The sequence below is a fragment of the Dendrobates tinctorius genome, unplaced genomic scaffold (assembly GCF_039654945.1).
Source record: "Dendrobates tinctorius isolate UK_male_01 unplaced genomic scaffold, ASM3965494v1 ptg000256l, whole genome shotgun sequence".
In the NCBI taxonomy this organism is placed as follows: domain Eukaryota; kingdom Metazoa; phylum Chordata; class Amphibia; order Anura; family Dendrobatidae; genus Dendrobates; species Dendrobates tinctorius.
In genome coordinates this window covers 2,463,429-2,481,997 of record NW_027361923.1, presented here as the reverse complement: position 1 = coordinate 2,481,997, position 18,569 = coordinate 2,463,429, and the positions used below count along the sequence as shown (strand labels likewise).

General features: G+C 42.6%; 1 protein-coding gene across 2 annotated transcripts in view; it reads right to left on the bottom strand.

Annotated features, from left to right (window-relative positions):
* Positions 1 to 18,569, bottom strand: part of DYNC2H1 (dynein cytoplasmic 2 heavy chain 1) — a 537,791-nt gene that overhangs the window by 113,301 nt on the left and 405,921 nt on the right. For both annotated transcript variants that reach the window (XM_073558365.1, XM_073558366.1), the window contains exon 83: positions 13,608 to 13,724. In XM_073558365.1, the coding sequence (XP_073414466.1) occupies positions 13,608 to 13,724 (117 nt within the window). The remainder of the gene's footprint in view (positions 1 to 13,607; positions 13,725 to 18,569) is intronic.

Here is an 18,569-nt window from a genome sequence, read left to right as displayed (position 1 = left end):
ATCCAGACTCTGCTCTACCCTGATGAGAGGCAAAAACCCTGAAACAGGCTGTCTGTGGAGGAGTTCCTGGCTTGGCAGTTGACTGGCCGGGCATTGACTGACGTGGTAGCTACCTCTCCTAGCTTGTACTTGTGAGATTGCTCTCTCGAGATCAAAAAAGCCCCCTAAGTTTGGTATGTCCTTAGAAACCCCGCAGTGATCCGAGTTCGATTCGGCTGAACCACGAAGGTGTTGAGGCCAAGGACAGTAAAATGTGGTGGTCTGCACATGGAGCTCGGTGTGCAGGAAACTGCCCACATACCCTCTAAGTATGGACAATCTATTAAACCATGCAAAGCTGCAGAGAAAACCTCATTATGCCTGCTCTCCCTGAAAACAGAAGTGCTCGAAGGTGAAATGACACTCGCGTACTTCAAATTTAATTAATAGAAATGCTGACAGTAATTAAAGAGGTATACAGCAAGCCACCGCCGAAAAGCAGGTCACTACATACTCTCAATTATATCATCTAGCAGCATTACTAATGGTAATAAATGGACTATGGAAAAGCAAGAAATGAGACGTCCTGCGCCTTTACAGGTAGTGTATCATTTAATTGGCGCTATTACTCCGTGCAGCCAGGACTCATTTTTCCCCAATGCGTAACGGAGCTAACGACAATTAATGACAATTCTTGTAGATTTCATCCTGGTGATTACTTTTTTTCGAAACGTAACTAAACCCTCAGTGAGTCCGTCTTCCAGAAGGGACATTCGTACAACTGATCTTTCGCACCGTACAGTTAATCTGATGTAGGATAAACTCTCCGGGATTACGGCGATGGTATGGTAATGTAGAACTACGCACTGCTGCGCTTTCAGCTCCAAAATTTACCGAGTGGCTTTTTATTCTAGTCTGGCACACAGCGGTCCCAATCTATGAAATACATGTCCCATTAGGGCATTCTCTTTAAAGGGAGCTTTTTTTTATTTAAATGGATGCATTTTGGCTAGATATAATTTGCAGAAAGAGATTTCATTAAAAGTGTTGAACTATTTAGCATTCACATTCCAAAAGGCAGAGACAAACTTAGCACTGCTGCATTACCCCGACCTCAGAAAACACTCCAAGAGGTCCAATATCACACCACTAGATTTTGCCAATACCACCCCAACGGGTGCTCAATCCAAAAATCACAATGTAGAATATCCGGATGCAAAGAAGAGAAGGATGGCACTCACCATTCAAAAATTCAAGGCTTTATTCATGAATATGCAGGCATCGGCAAGGGAGAAATGTGCAAAGTACGGACTATGGCTGTTTCGCCCTGCTGCGCTTCAACGGGTCGCATTGAAGAGCGGCAGCGTCAAACGGCTGTAGTCCGTACTATGCACATTTCTCCCTTGCCGATGCCTGCATATTCATGAATAAAGCCTTGAATTTTTGAATGGTGAGTGCCATCCTTCTCTTCTTTGTATTTAGCATTCACAGCCTGCATGTATCACAGTACATAACATACTGCAGAATGCTTTACCGGTAATTTTGTCAATGAGCTTGGTCTAATGGCAAGGATCTCATCTTGAAGGATCTGATTTAGGATATATGAGCACATTCAAATTATGGTCAACTTTAATGAGCTCAAAAATCTGACGGATTGATTTACATACATAGAGGCTGTAGAAGGTAAGTGGTTCAAAATGTTGAACAAAAAAAACCCACAGTCCTATTTTTTTTTTTTTATTGAAAAGCTTCCAGTATTCCAAACCTTCTAAATAAGCTCAGTACCAGTGGAATATTCTTCCCAACGATTTCAGATCCCACTGCCAAACTGCACACATGGTGGCCTTGCAGGTCTTTGACATATAAATCCATTGACACCTTTATATCTTCTATCTATTGCAGCATTCCTGAGTATTTATCTAATTAATATGCAAATGAGGTGTTAAGTGCTCTTGGCATCACATAGCCAGTGTGTCCTGAGCTTGTGTCCACAGCCAACACCAGCCTCTTTAGCTGGAAAGATGGTCACTTTCTCTTTCATTTCAAGAGCCAGGCAAGAAAATCAGACAGTGAGCAATCAATCAAGCTAAAAAAGCAGGTGGTGGGTGAGAAAATATAGTAGGAAGCCTTAGCTAATTAAGTGAGTTCAGAAGGAATTAGCTAATTAAGTGCTCTGTCACGCCCAGAGCACTCAATGCTTCATTTTCATGAGACTGAACATGCTAACTTATTGGGAATGTAGCAACAGATGGAAGATATAAAGGTGTCAATGGATGTAAATGTTAAAGAAATGTCTGCCCATATACTGTATGCAGTTTGAGGGGATTGATCTTACTAATAGATTTCCTTAAAGGGAACCTGTCAGCAGGATTGTGCACAGTAACCTACAGACAGTGTCAGGTCGGTGCCATTATACTGATTATAATGATACCTGGGGGGTCTCCATGTGGTGCTCTGCTTAGGTATTCATGTGTATGGCTTCTGACAGGTCACTGATCCCTCACTGACCTGCCCAATATTTTACATACTGAATATTATATATATTGGAAAAAAATCACCTTCAGCAGGCAGGTGCTAGCACTGCAGCATGATCACATATATAATGTGTATGTAACTCATTACTTTTATGTTATCCTTAAATTCCTGAGGAAAAAAAAATCAGTCTGAAAATGGCGCCTGCGCAGTAGCTGCTATCGGCGATTCAACAGCTGCTACTGCGCAGGAGGTGCCATCTTGCTCGAGAAAAAAAAGGCGCCATCTTGGAGGAGGAAATTTTTTTTGTCTAGCAAGATGGTGCTGCCGGCGCCTGCACAATAGCAGCTATTGGATCGCTGATAGCTGCTATTGCGCAGGCGCGTCGGCGCCATTTTCAAAATGATCTTTTTTAAGGAATATAAGGATAACATAAAAGAAATGAGTTGCATACACATTATATATACGATCATGCTGGCACCTGCCTGCAGAAGGGGATTTTTTAAAAGATATATACTATATAATATTCATTATATAAACTAGGGGGCAGGTCAGTGTGGGATCAGTGACCTGTCAGAAGCCATACACATGAATGCCTAATCAGAGCACCACATGAGGCCCCCCCCGCCACAGGCCGCCCCGGGTCACGAGAATATCATTAACTCAAGACTGAAAATAACGATTACACAACAACCACAAGACGGATTTCATCACCAGGTATCATTGTAATCAGTATAACGGCGCCGACCTGACACTGTCTGTAGGTTACTGTGCACAATCCTGCTGACAGGTTCACTTTAAAAGGGGATCTGCTGTTAACTTAGAAACTGCCATTTACCTGCAGATATAGGAGTAGTCTGCAGGTAAATAGCGCTATAATGCTGCCCGGCTGCCTTACTGATGGTGAGGCTACTGGGAAAACATTAGCTTATTTCTTCCTGTGACTCGCCGGCTTTCAGTCATGGGGGTGTTTCCGGGAGTGGTTACAGTCACAGCTCACGCTCCAGCTGTAAGCACGCCCTGGCACTATTATTGATAGTTTGCGGTGCAGCGCAAACTGTCAATGTGCTGAGTCGTGCTTACACCCACCGCTCACAATATAATAAGTGGTACTCTGAGCGATGGCTATAACTGCTCCCTGCTCCACCCCCATGACTGAAAGCTTGGGGCTCCCAGGAGAAAATAAGTTTATTTTCTCCCTGTACCCGCATTTTCAGTAACGCGGCCAGGCAGCATTGTAGCATTATTTACCTGCAGATTAAGCCTATATCCGCAGGTAAATAGCATTTTCCAGGATGACAGGCTTCCTTTAAGTCTCTGTTAACATTTGATTTGTGGTTTCTTTTAAAATTGGCAACAAAATACAGTACTGGGACTGTTGTGGGACAGACCCAACTGACTTCCAGTACAATAGGGTCTGTCGGGTTTAGACGGCGTTCCTGTTTTGCTAGGAGATGGAAGCTGAGCCTCTGGTAGGAAGGTAAGTTTGGCATCTGTCACTTATGGCCCTCACATTTTTTTGCAAACTAAATATAAAACATAATTAGTCTATCTAATTAGAGAAGTTGCAAAAATATGGGAGATTTTTATTATGACCTTTATTTTAGATGCCGGCCTTATTAAAATGCCTAAAAGCCTCTTAGTAAATTAGGAGCATCTTGGGCAGTCTGTGCATCAGAAAATCAAATGTAAATCATCCCATTGGCCACTTTATATGTTAAAATTTACTCCAATTTCTGGAATAAATTATTGTCCAATTTTCAGTCCGCAGTTGACTGCTCCACTCTCGCTAAGTGAGCCCTCATTTATTATATGGCATGTACCATAGATATACTATAGATAGACGATGTGGGAATACCTCATTAATGAGGTCACCTTCTGTGATAAGTTATCAAGATGGTGCTGTGTGATTCATGGTAGCCCGTGCTACAACTGTATATGCCACTTCTATTAATCAAATATCCAATGATGCTCGCTTGCTTTTACAACACAGAATCCATGAGTTTAGGAATAAGTAACCATTTACAGATTTCTTTGGCCCCCCCCATGGAGTTTGTTCCAGTATTCTGAAATAAGAGGGGAAAAAAAAACGACGGACACCACAGAAAAACAAATCAAGACACAATATTGTTATGATAGTGTAGCAACTCACTTGTAAAACAGATAACCAATTGACCCTGCTGATTCCTATACAGACTAGATATTGTGATCCCACAGTCTCTTAGTGGTTCCTGTGTGAGCCGAGCTAACCCTAACCACAGACCAGACAATGGCAACTTGGACCTATGCTGCCTGAAAGGCCGTCGGGGGGGTTTCACATTCCTCCTAAAGAGCCGGAGGGCAGAGCAGAGTGTGAATTACCAACAGAAGGGAAAGTCTGCTGAAATAGAAAAAGATCCCAGAATAAGTAAAACAAACCACAAAATACAAAATAAAGGATTAAGTATGTACTGTTAGAAAGTATGCTGCCTACTTCCTAACAAGAAGCAGAAGAAAGGTGCAGGGTAAAGAACATAAACAGCAGACAGCTGAACCCTAGCTGGTGTTTTACTGACAGGCTTAAACTACAGCAGTATGGCTGGACATCCAAATGAGACTATAACTAGCAGGAAATACCAGCAGGGAGAAAGTATATAAAGCCGCACCCTAAAGGTGATAGAGAAAACAAATGAATTGAAACACCTGTTACCCTAAAAAGACTGAAGCAATGATGAGAGAAACTAAACACCAAGAGAAAAGGTGTGTCTACTGTGGCTCAGCGGACAGAGAAGCAGACCACAAAAGGGTTTCAAGGGTTCAAACCCAGAAACATGACAAATGATTATACAGGTGTGCACCCAAAAATGTGGCTAGAAAACAATGTATAATAAAGAAGAAATATAACCACATTAATTAAAGCCTGAAAGCGATCCTCCTCCTAATATGTGTTATGGAACTAACCTGCACTGAAATTAATATAGAAAATATACACCATCAATGTGAATGGCAATTAACAACACAACAAACAGCACATGATAGAAAACATATTTAAGGCTGGTTTCACATTTGCGTTTTTTAGCGCTGGAAAAAAACGCACATGTGCGCATGCGTTTTTTCCCCTATATTTAACATGGGTGCGCATACCTGCGCGCTTGTAAGCGCATGTATGCGATTTTCATGCGCTGCGTTTTTTTGGGGTGTGCGATTGGATTTTCCAGACGCAGCATGTTGCATTTTTTGGCCCTGCAAAAAAGCGCATGCGCACATATGCGCACGTTTTGCGCTAAAAATGGCCATTATAGCCTATGGATGCGCATATGTGCGCACTGGCATGCTCATGTATGCGTTTTTTTGCATAAGCGTTTTTTTTTTTTAACCATGGAATTTAGGGGTTTGGGTTAGAGTTAGGGTTAGTTAAGGGGGTTTAGGGTTAGGGTTAGGGTCAGGGTTAGGGTTGGGTTTTGGGTCAGGGTTAAGTATGGTTTTGTTAAGGGTTAGGGTCAGGGTTAGGGTTAGGGTCAGGGTTAGGGTTAGGGTTAAGTATGGTTTTGTTAAGGATTAGGGTCAGGGTTAGGGTCAGGATTAGGGTTAAGTATGGTTTGGTTAAGGGTTAGGGTCAGGGTTAGGGTTAGGGTCAGGGTTAGGGTCAGGGTTAGGGTTAAGTATGGTTTTGTTAAGGGTTAGGGTCAGGGTTAGGGTCAGGATTAGGGTTAAGTATGGTTTTGTTAAGGGTTAGGGTCAGGGTTAGGGTTAGGGTCAGGGTTAGGGTTAAGTATGGTTTTGTTAAGGGTTAGGGTCAGGGTTAGGGTCAGGATTAGGGTTAAGTATGGTTTTGTTAAGGGTTAGGGTCAGGGTTAGGGTCAGGGTTAGGGTCAGGGTTAGGGTTAAGTATGGTTTTGTTAAGGGTTAGGGTCAGGATTAGGGTTAAGTATGGTTTTGTTAAGGGTTAGGGTCAGGGTTAGGGTTAGGGTCAGGGTTAGGGTCAGGGTTAGGGTTAAGTATGGTTTTGTTAAGGGTTAGGGTCAGGGTTAGGGTCAGGATTAGGGTTAAGTATGGTTTTGTTAAGGGTTAGGGTCAGGGTTAGGGTCAGGGTTAGGGTCAGGGTTAGGGTCAGGGTTAGGGTTAAGTATGGTTTTGTTAAGGGTTAGGGTCAGGGTTAGGGTCAGGATTAGGGTTAAGTATGGTTTTGTTAAGGGTTAGGGTCAGGGTTAGGGTCAGGGTTAGGGTCAGGGTTAGGGTTAGTTAGGGTTTAGGGTTTGGGTTAGGGTTAAGTATGATTTGGTTAAGGGTTAGGGTCAGGGTTAGGGTTAGGGTCAGGGTTAGGGTTAGGGTCAGGGTTAGGGTTAGTAAAGTCATGGTTTGGGTAGTGTGAGGGGCCACCTAAAAATATTGGAAAAAAACGCAAACGCGGTAAAAACGCACTAAAAACGCATACAAACGCTTAAAAACGCTGCGTTTTTTTCATGCATGCTCATAAAAATGCTTGAAAAAAACGCAGCAGTTGTATGCTTTTGTATGCGTTTTTCCAATGCGTTTTTTTGCGGGAAAAACGCGCTGCAAAAAAAAGCAAGTGTGAAACTAGCCTAAGGGGGTTATCGAGGACTTCCTATATTTTTTACTACAGGCTTAAGAACTAACAGGCAGGTAGTTGCTAGCAATTCACAAGGGTGGTATAAATTACCCCAGAAATATGTGCCAGCCTGATTGGAGTTACATTTCTGGAGGCGGCAAAGAACAAGCAATTAAGAGGGAGTCTGTCACCAGGTTTTTGTATGATGAAGGGGCAGAGACCCTGATTCCAGTGACTTACTTCCAGAGACCCTGATTCCAGTCACCTAATGGACTCCTTGCTGTAGTTTTGATTAAAAAAAAATCACTGTTTTATCAACAGGAGATTATCACTACAGAACTAGAAAACCTGCTGACAAGTAATCCAACCACGCGCCCACTACTGATTGGCTGCTTTCTGCCTAATCAAAGTGTACACAGGAAGCAGGTATGGACACGGTTACACAGAGCTCAGCATTCAGAGAACTGCTAGATCTGCAGCAGATAAAACAAGGATTTTATCAATACTACAGCAAACACCTCAGTAAGTGCCATTGTTGGAATCAGGGTCTCTGTTTCTTCATTATGCTGGGGTAGCAAAAACATGGTGCCATATTCCCGTTCAGTGGCGGAATTAGGCACATTTTTATCCATCACTTCTTTCGTTAAGACTAGTGTAACTGGGGTCTTTGTCCCACAAAATAAGTTGTCACAATATGGTGCAAATTTACAATCACAGGGATTATTTACTCTCTATAAAGCAGCATTTATGAGTCACTACATTTCACTAATATTTATTCACTAAATGGAGGGATTATTTATTCACTGAATGGCAGTATTATTTATTCACTGAATGGCGGTATTATTTATTCACTGGAGGGATTATTTATTCACTAAATAGCAGCCTTATTTATTCACTGAAAGGCGGGATTATTTATTCACTGAATGGCGGTATTATTTATTCACTGGAGGGATTATTTATTCACTAAATGGCAGCCTTATTTATTCACTGAAAGGTGGGATTATTTATTCACTGAATGACGGTATTATTTATTCACTAAATGGCAGCCTTATTTACTCACTGAAAGGCGGGATTATTTATTCACTGAATGGCAGTATTATGTATTCACTGAATGGTGGGATTATTTATTCACTGAAAGGCGGGATTATTTATTCACTGAATGGCGTGGATTATTTATTCACTGAAAGGCGGGATTATTTATTCACTGAATGGCGGGGATTATTTATTCACTGAATGACGGTATTATTTATTCACTAAATGGAAGCCTTATTTATTCACTGAAAGGCGGGATTATTTATTCACTGAATGGCAGTATTATGTATTCACTGAATGGTGGGATTATTTATTCACTGAAAGGCGGGATTATTTATTCACTGAATGGCGGGGATTATTTATTCACTGAATGGCGGGATTATTTGCTCATTAAATGGCTGCTGGCTGAAATCTAAAATTGGCCCTAGAATTACTAAAATGTATTATTCAGCATGGCATACTTGTCAAAATGTTTCATGCTATGTCACATCAAAGTTTGAAGTTCTCGTGCTGTTGTCAGTTCCATCTATGTTCCATTTGATGCATGCAATGATCGGATTTGCCTTGGCAGCAGCTGCCTGACACTGATTTCTATAGTAAAGCCATACGGAAGCATTTTTCTTCTCATCTCTCCCATTAGATATCCTAAACATCTTCTGGACGAGTGACCATAGACCACAGTGAAACTTTTCGGGTTTTACAATTTTACTGAAATTCTGTAACATTTTCTCACACGGATAGCCAAAAAGGACAAATATATTTTGGACAGAAGGCCATTTTAAAGATTATTTTTGCTTTTATTAGTTTCCATCTCATTTCTAGGAATCTATTAATCAATGATAATGGCTCGTCTTCCCAAGACACAAGTCAAGAGCTTAGGAAAAAAAAAAAGTCACTTTCAGATTTCCGGAGAAAATGTACTACATTTCTTTTACAAAATAAGAATTTTTATTCATGTATAAAGTCAAAAGAGACGGCATGGATCCCATAACCTCCTGCCATTATTGCACATCCGTGTCCAAACACTTGCGGTGACCTCATTACTGGGATTGCGGACTGGTTCTTCTTTATACTGAGGCTCTATCTGATGTATATGTCTCACCCGTTAATGAGTAATCACACAGTGCTGTCTCTTGTTGATGGGATTTTACCTTATACCAAAATCCCATTTTCAAGTGGGGGAAAGTATGAGATCACATTAACTGCTTCCAATCTCATCAGAACAGAAAATCCTTCAATGTGCAAAAAGGAGATAAAAAAAGTATCCTAAAACGAAGGCTGACCCACCACTAAAAATAACTATGTCCTTATTAATGGCACCAGAAATCCAAGAAATGAAAGCATCTTTTCAAAAAATGTAGGAACACACTGAGATATTAAGACTCACATGACACTTAAAACAAACAAAAAAAAAAAAACAACATCTGAAAAATCACATAAATGTTTCAAAAACTCTTCCTATTCATTTCTATTGTCAAATGCCTTTAATAAAATAATGCAAATAAATAATAAAATAATAGAATCCACTCCAAACTAGGCAGTGTCCAGTCCAAAGGTTGCCAAAATGGCTTCAGGAAAAAAAACCTCTTCCGAAACACTTCACGCAAATTTTTTTTTTAGCTTTTTGGTGGGGATTCTATACAAAATTCTCCAAAAAAAAAATCATAAAAACCCTTACAACAAAACCACATTGCTTTGCAAATGAGCCCCTTCTGAGGAAGATACTGAAACGCGCGTCAAAATTCTCCTAAAAAAAATCATAAAAACCCTTACAACAAAACCACTTTGCTTTGCAGATGAGCCCCTTCTGAGGAAGATACTGAAATGCGCGTCAAAATTCTCCTAAAAAAAATCATAAAAACCCTTACAACAAAACCACTTTGCTTTGCAGATGAGCCCCTTCTGAGGAAGATACTGAAACGCGCGTCAAGGGGTACATTGTGGCAGTCTGGACTTTGGGTAAATATGCCTAATTTTTAGCTACTTCCAATTGTGTTTACTCTTGCTATCTAGCACATAATGACTGGCCATGGTATATAAAGAAATTTTCATTCAACTTGTTTTTATATTATCTATGATGAATTATTTCCTTCCATAAATTAGGCCCATATTGTTTTGTGAGCTTGCGTATATTTAATACTCCAATCATTGTCCTTTAGGATTTCTTCTAGCCCTTATATATTCTTAAAAAAATTCAGTTTATGTAAGTGCATGTTGCTATTTACTACACAGAAAATAATTTGTTCTATTTATTTCCATTGTGGGCTGAACTTATTCTCCTACTCAATGTTTGCACTGTTTTTCCTTGCATGTGAATTTCCCTTTTTTTTTATCTTGTGACATGGTTCAATAAAGAAAAATTGCTTTTAAATGTATTTTTTGTAGGACTTTTTCTCTGTATTGGCTTTTGCAGCTTTTCACGGTTCTCCGCGTTTCACTTTTAGGCAGTTTTCTCTGTTTTTCTGTAGACAGAACAACCACCTGAATTCATTTCGTGACTGAGGCCCATAGTGCACTATTATTTCCGGTGGAGCTTTGCCGCTTTGCGACATATTTGTGCACTAACCCTCCGGTGAGCATGTCCTCCTGCTGTACTGAGTGTGCATGGACTGAGACTCTGCTGTGGAGTAGAAAGTCATTTCCTCACCACTCCACGAGATAGCAGTGATCTCCCTATAAGATCCTCAGCTTATAGTGCTTCGTATTAGAGACCGCTAAGTGAATAATAAGAGGACAGACAATTTCCAGGCACAAGTCCAATGAGTAAATAGTTGCTGTTGCTTGCTGAATATTCATGGTTTCCAAAACCCTTTGGAAGCGCTCCTGTGTAAGAATCAATCTCCGAGCTCTGGGCATTTTACCAGTGACATGAACTCGAGAGAGAAAAGATTGTAAAATCGCACACAGCAATCAGCTCTTTACTGTGCACTGTGTGCCCATAAAGGCCGCTAGACCATGCAGCTCATTCAGTCCGGCATCAACGGGACCAGATTATCAGATGCTCCCTTTAAATCTTCTGTTGGTTTATTAGAAAAAATGGTGTCAATATCTCAATAATGACTGCAAATGATAAAAAGCAGTAAACTGCAAAGGTGCTTGCAATATACAGTCATGGCCAAAAGTATTGACACCCCTGCAATTCTGTCAGATAATATTCAGTTTCTTCCTGAAAATGATTGCAAACACAAATTCTTTGGTATTATTATCTTCATTTAATTTGTCTTAAATGAAAAAACACAAAAGAGAATGAAGCAAAAAGCAAAACATTGATCATTTCACACAAAACTCCAAAAATGGGCCGGACAAAAGTATTGGCACCCTCAGCCTAATACTTGGTTGCACAACCTTTAGCCAAAATAACTGCGACCATCTGCTTCCGGTAACCATTAATGAGTTTCTTACAATGCTCTGCTGGAATTTTCGACCATTCTTCTTTGGCAAACTACTCCAGGTCCCTGATATTTGAAGGGTGCCTTCTCCAAACTGCCATTTTTAGATCTCTCCACAGGTGTTCTATGGGATTCAGGTCTGGACTCATTGCTGGCCACCTTAGAAGTCTCCAGTGCTTTCTCTCAAACCATTTTCTAGTGCTTTTTGAAGTGTGTTTTGGGTCATTGTCCTGCTGGAAGACCCATGACCTCTGAGGGAGACCCAGCTTTCTCACACTGGGCCCTACATTATGCTGCAAAATTTGTTGGTAGTCTTCAGACTTCATAATGCCATGCACACGGTCAAGCAGTCCAGTGCCAGAGGCAGCAAAGCAACCCCAAAACATCAGGGAACCTCCGCCATGTTTGACTGTAGGGACCCTGTACTTTTCTTTGAATGCCTCTTTTTTCTCCTGTAAACTCTATGTTGATGCTTTTGCCCTAAAAGCTCTACTTTTGTCTCATCTGACCAGAGAAAATTCTTCCAAAATGTTTTAGGCTTTTTCAGGTAAGTTTTGGCAAACTCCAGCCTGGCTTTTTTATGTCTCGGGGTAAGAAGTGGAGTCTTCCTGGGTCTCCTACCATACAGTCCCTTTTCATTCAGACGCCGACGGATTGTACGGGTTGACACTGTTGTACCCTCGGACTGCAGGGCAGCTTGAACTTGTTTGGATGTTAGTCGAGGTTCTTTATCCAACATCCGCACAATCTTGCGTTGAAATCTCTTGTCAATTTTTCTTTTCTGTCCACATCTAGGGAGGTTAGCCACAGTGCCATGGGCTTTACACTTCTTGATGACACTGTGCACGGTAGACACAGGAATATTCAGGTCTTTGGAGATGGACTTGTAGCCTTGAAATTGCTTATGCTTCCTCACAATTTGGTTTCTCAAGTTCTCAGACAGTTCTTTGGTCTTCTTTCTTTTCTCCATGCTCAATGTGGTACACACAAGGACAGAGGTTGAGTCAACTTTAATCCATGTTAACTGGCTGCAAGTGTGATTTAGTTATTGCCAACACCTGTTAGGTGCCACAGGTAAGTTACAGGTGCTGTTAATTACATAAATTAGAGAAGCATCACATGATTTTTCAAACAGTGCCAATACTTTTGTCCACCCTCTTTGTTATGTTTGGTGTGGAATTATATCCAATTTGGCTTTAGGACAATTCTTTTTGTGTTTTTTCATTTAAGACAAATTAAATGAAGATAATAATACCAAAGAATTTGTGTTTGCAATCATTTTCAGGAAGAAACTGAGTATTATCTGACAGAATTGCAGGGGTGTCAATACTTTTGGCCATGACTGTACATCTATAAAGCTGGGAATAACCCTTTAAATCCCACTAGTGGTCTTTGGAGAAATAACAGATCACATCTTATTTTTTTTTCTATGGCATCACAGCCCATTAAAGACAGGAGATACCTGTGACATCATGAATGACATTACTAGATCACCTTAGTATGGCTGTGTGCCCACGTTGCAAAAAATGCTGCGGAATTGTCCGCAGCTTTTCCACAACTCCCCGCCGCGGGTAAAACGCATGCGGAATTTGCATGCGTTTTCCCACAAAACTCAAGTGTTTTGCAAGCGTTTTTAGCTTGCAGAACGCTAGTGTTTTTCCAAGTGATTTGAAGCATCGCTTGGAAAAGTGATTGACAGGTTGGTCACACTCGTCAAGCATAGTGTTTGACAAGTGTGAATGGCGGTGGAATCGCAGAGATTCCGCAAAATTAATGAACATGCTGCGGATTTTTCCGCTATGTGATTCCACAGCGGTAAAATCCGCAGCATTGGCACAGCAACTGCGGAATCCCATAGGATTGCATGGGGATGCGTTTTTTAAGCGTTTGCGCAGCGGCAAAAAAGTGGTGGAAACGCTTAAAAAACGCAACGTGGGCACACAGCCTAATCACCAAATGCAATAAGAGTGGGATTTTAGTGACAGAGAACTAGCTATGGGCCCGGCCGTCGGTGATGCATGCAGGAGAGTGTAGCGCCATTAAATGGAGCATCTACATTTTTACAAGAAGGGGTAAATTTAAATAAAAAAGCTTTCTTATTACTGGACAGCCTTTCATCCACACTTATTAGCCTTTCCACCCTCTTGTACATTATCTGCTCGGTTCAGCATCCCCCGTGACTGTACCTGGTTGAGTTTCTTCCACAGATTGAGGACGGGCGATAGTTCATTAGACCACAAATCTCTGTCGAACTTCGATCCGGCAGTAACTGATCGGCTCAGGATCCTCAACTGTGAGATCACCTATGGGGAGAAAGGAGAAAATACTGTTTAAGGGGCGCTGCTCGCCTTCAAAGCACATTTTGAACGTTTTTAGGAGGATTTTGGAGCAGAAAATCCTCCTCTAAAACTCCCGTGTAAATCTAACCTATGACCTCAAGCATTTCTTTAAAGATTCTCCTTGCGATGAAGAGTTCACATAAGGTGAATGCTCCATTTTTCGGTACGTTGTTGGGTGTTTACCAAATTTAAACGATTTGTTGACGAGAAACGGATTCGGATTTCCTAATCTATCACTCTAGAAGATCGCCTCCATTTTCCTGATAGAGAGCTCCAAATACCCTCTATAGAAATAAAATCTGAGTGTCTTCTGCAGGATGGATTTTTTTTTTTTTTTTGGTTTCTTCCCCTTATTTATTAACAACTAGATGGTGGCCCGATTCTTACGCATCGGGTATACTAGAATATGGCCAGCGGGAGACAGATGTTCAAAAGATGGTCCAGGACGATCTACCACGATCTGCGATCTCCTGGTCGCTGCTGCGTGTCACACTGAGGCTAAGTACCCACGTTGCAGAATTCTGCGGAAATTTCCACAGCATTTCCGCAACTCCCACCGTGGGAAAAACGCATGTGAATTCGCATGCGTTTTCCCACGGAAAACATGCATTTTTCATGTGATTTTCGCGTGAGCAATTCAAGCGCATTCCAAGCGATTTGAAGCATCACTTGGAATGTGATTGACAGGTTGGTCACATTCGTCAAACATAGTGTTTGACAATTGTGATCAACTTTTTACTATTGAGGCCGCCTATGCAACATCATTAGTAAAAGATAGAATGTAAAAAATAATTTAAAAAAAAGGTTATTCTCACCTTCCGACGGCCCCCGATCTCCTCTCCACGCTCCCGGCATCTTCCGGTCCCAGTAATGCTTAGCGCGAAGGACCGGAGATGACGTCACTCTCGCGAGAGCGCGACGTCATCAGTGGTCTTTGGCGCAAAGCATTACTGGGACTGGAAGATGCCGGGCACGTGGTGAGAGGAGGGAAAGAGTCCGGGGGCTGTCGGAAGGTGAGCATATCTCTATTTTTTATTTTAATTATTTTTTTTTTTACAGGTTTATGGTACCCAGGGCCTGGAGGACAGTCTCCTCTCCACCAGACACTTGGTACCGGCGAGCGGCAGTTATCTCCCAACTGCGTCGCCGCTGACCTCAGTGCAGCAGGATATGACCCGCGGCAACCGTCAGGAGATCAGAGGCTAGCGCCGCAGATCTTCCAACGGTAGCGGTGGGGTGCGTCTGTCGAATTCCGCGCCAATTCGTGACGCGGTATTTCCGTTACAGACAGACAGAATTAGACGATTACATAGTAGATATACAATTGCTTATTAGACAGCTAGGTCATGTAGCTAAAAGAGAAGTAACTCAACAAAAGAAAGAAGTGCAAGGCAAATAACAGAACAAATTGTATCTTTATCAATACCTTTGTAATAAAACACCCAGACGGAATAAAAGTATAGAGACAATGGAAGATAACAAAAATATACAGGCAAATGGGGACGTGGAACACCTGGATAAAAAAGTACACCCGGCAATTTCAGTGTCTATCACAACATGGGAGTATGTAAAACATAATTATGTGGGAAAAAAAGGAGTCTCAGGGTCCCGTTACATTTAGCAATGCACCAGCGATCCCGACAACGATACGACCCGGTCAGGATCGCTGGTGCATCGCTAAATGGTCGCTAGTGAGCTGCCAAACAGGCAGATCTCACCAGCGACGTAGCAGCGGTCGGTACTTACCTGTCAGACGCAGCGATGAAGACGTCCTCCCGCCCGTGTCCACGCGTCGCTCGTCAGCGCCAGCAGGAAGCCGCCAACGAGAAACGGCCCAGGATGTTCTCGCGCGATCAGCGATAGCCAGCGGGGGAGCCGGTCGGAGGTAAGTGTCACATATAGCGATATCGCTAGCAATATCGCTGCTACGTCACAATATTGGTGACGTTTTAGCGATATTGCTAGCGATATCACTATGTGTGAAGCCCCCTTAAGGGGTAACGTTTCTCCTTGTGTAGAGTGACAAGCCAAGCCTGGCATGTCAGAGTGAGGAGACTTAAGGCCCCGTTACACATAACGATATCCCAGCGATCCCACCAACGATCCGACATGATGGGATCGCTGGGACATCGTTAGGCTGATCGCTGGTGAGCTGTCACAAGACAGCCCCTCCAGCGATCAGGACCAGCGACGCTGGACGCTGGTTTCTAATGTAAACATCGGGTATCTAAGAGCCGCGCGACTCCTGGATACACACTCTTTACCTTGGAAACCAGCGTGTTCGCCGGTTTCCAAGGTAAATAGCGGGTATCTAGGAGCCGCGGCTTATGGATACCCGATGTTTACATTAGAAACCAGCATCCAGCGTCGCTGATCTCTCGCTGCCACACGCAGCGATGCGTGCTGGGCAGCGGGAGACCAGCGATCGAAAAACAGCCCAGGCCGATCGAGCACGATCAGTGATAACTGGCAGGGGGGCCAGTCGCTGATCCCCGTCACACACAACGATCTCGCTGGCGAGATCGCTGTGGCGTCACTAAATCAGCGATCTCGCTAGCGAGATCGCTGTGTGTGACGGGGCCTTTATAAGCCACGCATGTTCCTCTGAGAAATTAAATATGCAAATTGTTTCTTCAGAGAGGAAGAGGACTAGAACTCTAGCGCCACCTATTGGAAGCAGCATGGACTATGGGCGCTAACCAGGTCCCTAGATCTAGGGGCGCCCTAATCTATCTCTGTCCACCAGATTACTCCTGAAGGTGGAGACGCAGGGTTCACGTGGCTTGCTATGCACCTATATCAACCCTGATCTTTCCCCTCCCCCTTCAGGGTAGTGTGAAGCTGAAGTCTATAGGAACACACTAACCAGACAAACAAGGGAAGAAGGACAGGGATAAATGAAAATACCAACCATACAAAATACACACACCAAACAACAGACTGGTACACAGGGGAGTTTAAGGAAGGAGAAACCAAATAGGGGAGGATGAGGATGTGCACACAGACAAAACTCTAAGCAACAGTCTCCTGAACAAACTCCAAACACCAACTCCAACTATGAACTACACCTTCAACTCCAAACCAGGCAGCAAGAACTAACAATGGCAATTCCTAAGTGCTAGAAGCGGGTATATAAAGCAGAAGGGAGTGGTCAACACTGAACGGCTTAGACAATCCAACTAAGAAAGCTCCAGCAGCTTCAACTGAACAGATTAACCCATGCAAGGAAAAAAACAGCACTGTTTAATATGATGGTGAAGTACTTCTAACCAGTGCAGGAGTTTGTGAAACTAGACACTGCGGTCTTCTAGCCCCTCTCTGTTGCGGTATGTCCGTGACACAGCAATCCTAAAAGTCAAAATCGACCTTCTAGCGAGACTTGAAATATGACTTAGGATAAAAGCCAAACAGAATCTCAATTTGCAGACGCAGTGTTTCAGGGGTGTTGCCCCTCATCAGTGCAAAGATGGAGATCTGATTTGGCTAGGTGAGAGGTTCTGGACTGGGATCTAAGAGGTAACGTTTCTTCTTTTGGAGAGTGACAAGCCAAGACAAGGTATATAAGGCATCAATAAAACTGCACAAACATATGTAGAGGTCCCAAAATTTATCTTCTAGAAAGGCTGATAACAATACCAAAAAACAAATAATCCTCCTTGAAGCAGGCATATAAATCAAATGCAGCCAATATGACGTAAGGAATAACAGCAGGAAACCAGGGATGTGCGTTTCATTTGAAAACTTCATCCAGGGGTCTCCAGGCGAGGTTAAGGGGCACATGACACTCCCTGGAAGCCACTGCTGGAGGTGTACCGCATGAGACTGTAGTCCCCTTCCTCTCCGTGCCTAGAGACCCTTTGGACTAGTTGTATTATATTGGTTTCTTACCTTCATTCACTTTACTTTGGGTATACGTATGTGGTCTTTTTTGCTTTTTTATTAGCGTTACATCTTTTGGGGTCTCAGACTTCTTTATTATTTCATGAGTGTGGGGAGAGTGTTTGGGGTGTAACCCTATAGGTTTTGCTGAATCTCATGAGCTCTTTTTAATTGTTTGGCTCTATTTGTGATGTGTTGAATAAAGCAGCCATGCACTATATGCACTTTGTGATAATTTGGTAAATTTATGCATGTATTTTTTTGATATTGTATAGGTTCTGATTGTACAGCAACCCTTTGTTATCCATGCGGTGTGCGGTTTCCACACGTTATTGTCTACTTCCCCCCACTTGTATCTGGATTTGTCTTAACAATAAAAATTATTGATTTTATTTTGGACTTATAGTCGCTTTTTTTTGGAGCTTTGCTCAGTGTGTTCTCTTGGTAGATTGCGATTGTCCTTATTGTCCATTTATTGGTGTCTGCTATTGAATTATTATGCTGATTTCCTAATATTTGAAATGCAGATATTTGTCAAAAGCATTTTTATCCAGGAGTGGTAACCTGCTGCTCAGTAATGGCGGATGCTATATGGCGGTATACTATAAAGACACATGCGGGTTATCGTCACCCGGTGTGTACGGGGACGGACTCTGTTGCTTCAGAGCCGCACTACCGCTGAACATAAACGCTGGAGCCTGTTTATGCTCACAGAGCTCGGCTAAAAGAGCGCACAGTGTACGGCCACAGAACGCTACCCCAAGGACACGGGGTTAGAGTCCCTCTAGGCCCACTGAGCACGCGGCGTCGCTGCCACGAGCGCCGCTAAAGATGCTGGCAGAGGAGTGTGGAGCACGTGCACTGAGGCGTGCTGGATCACTGGTGAGGACCAATGTCTGACTCAAACCCTGACCTACCTACACCTAAGCC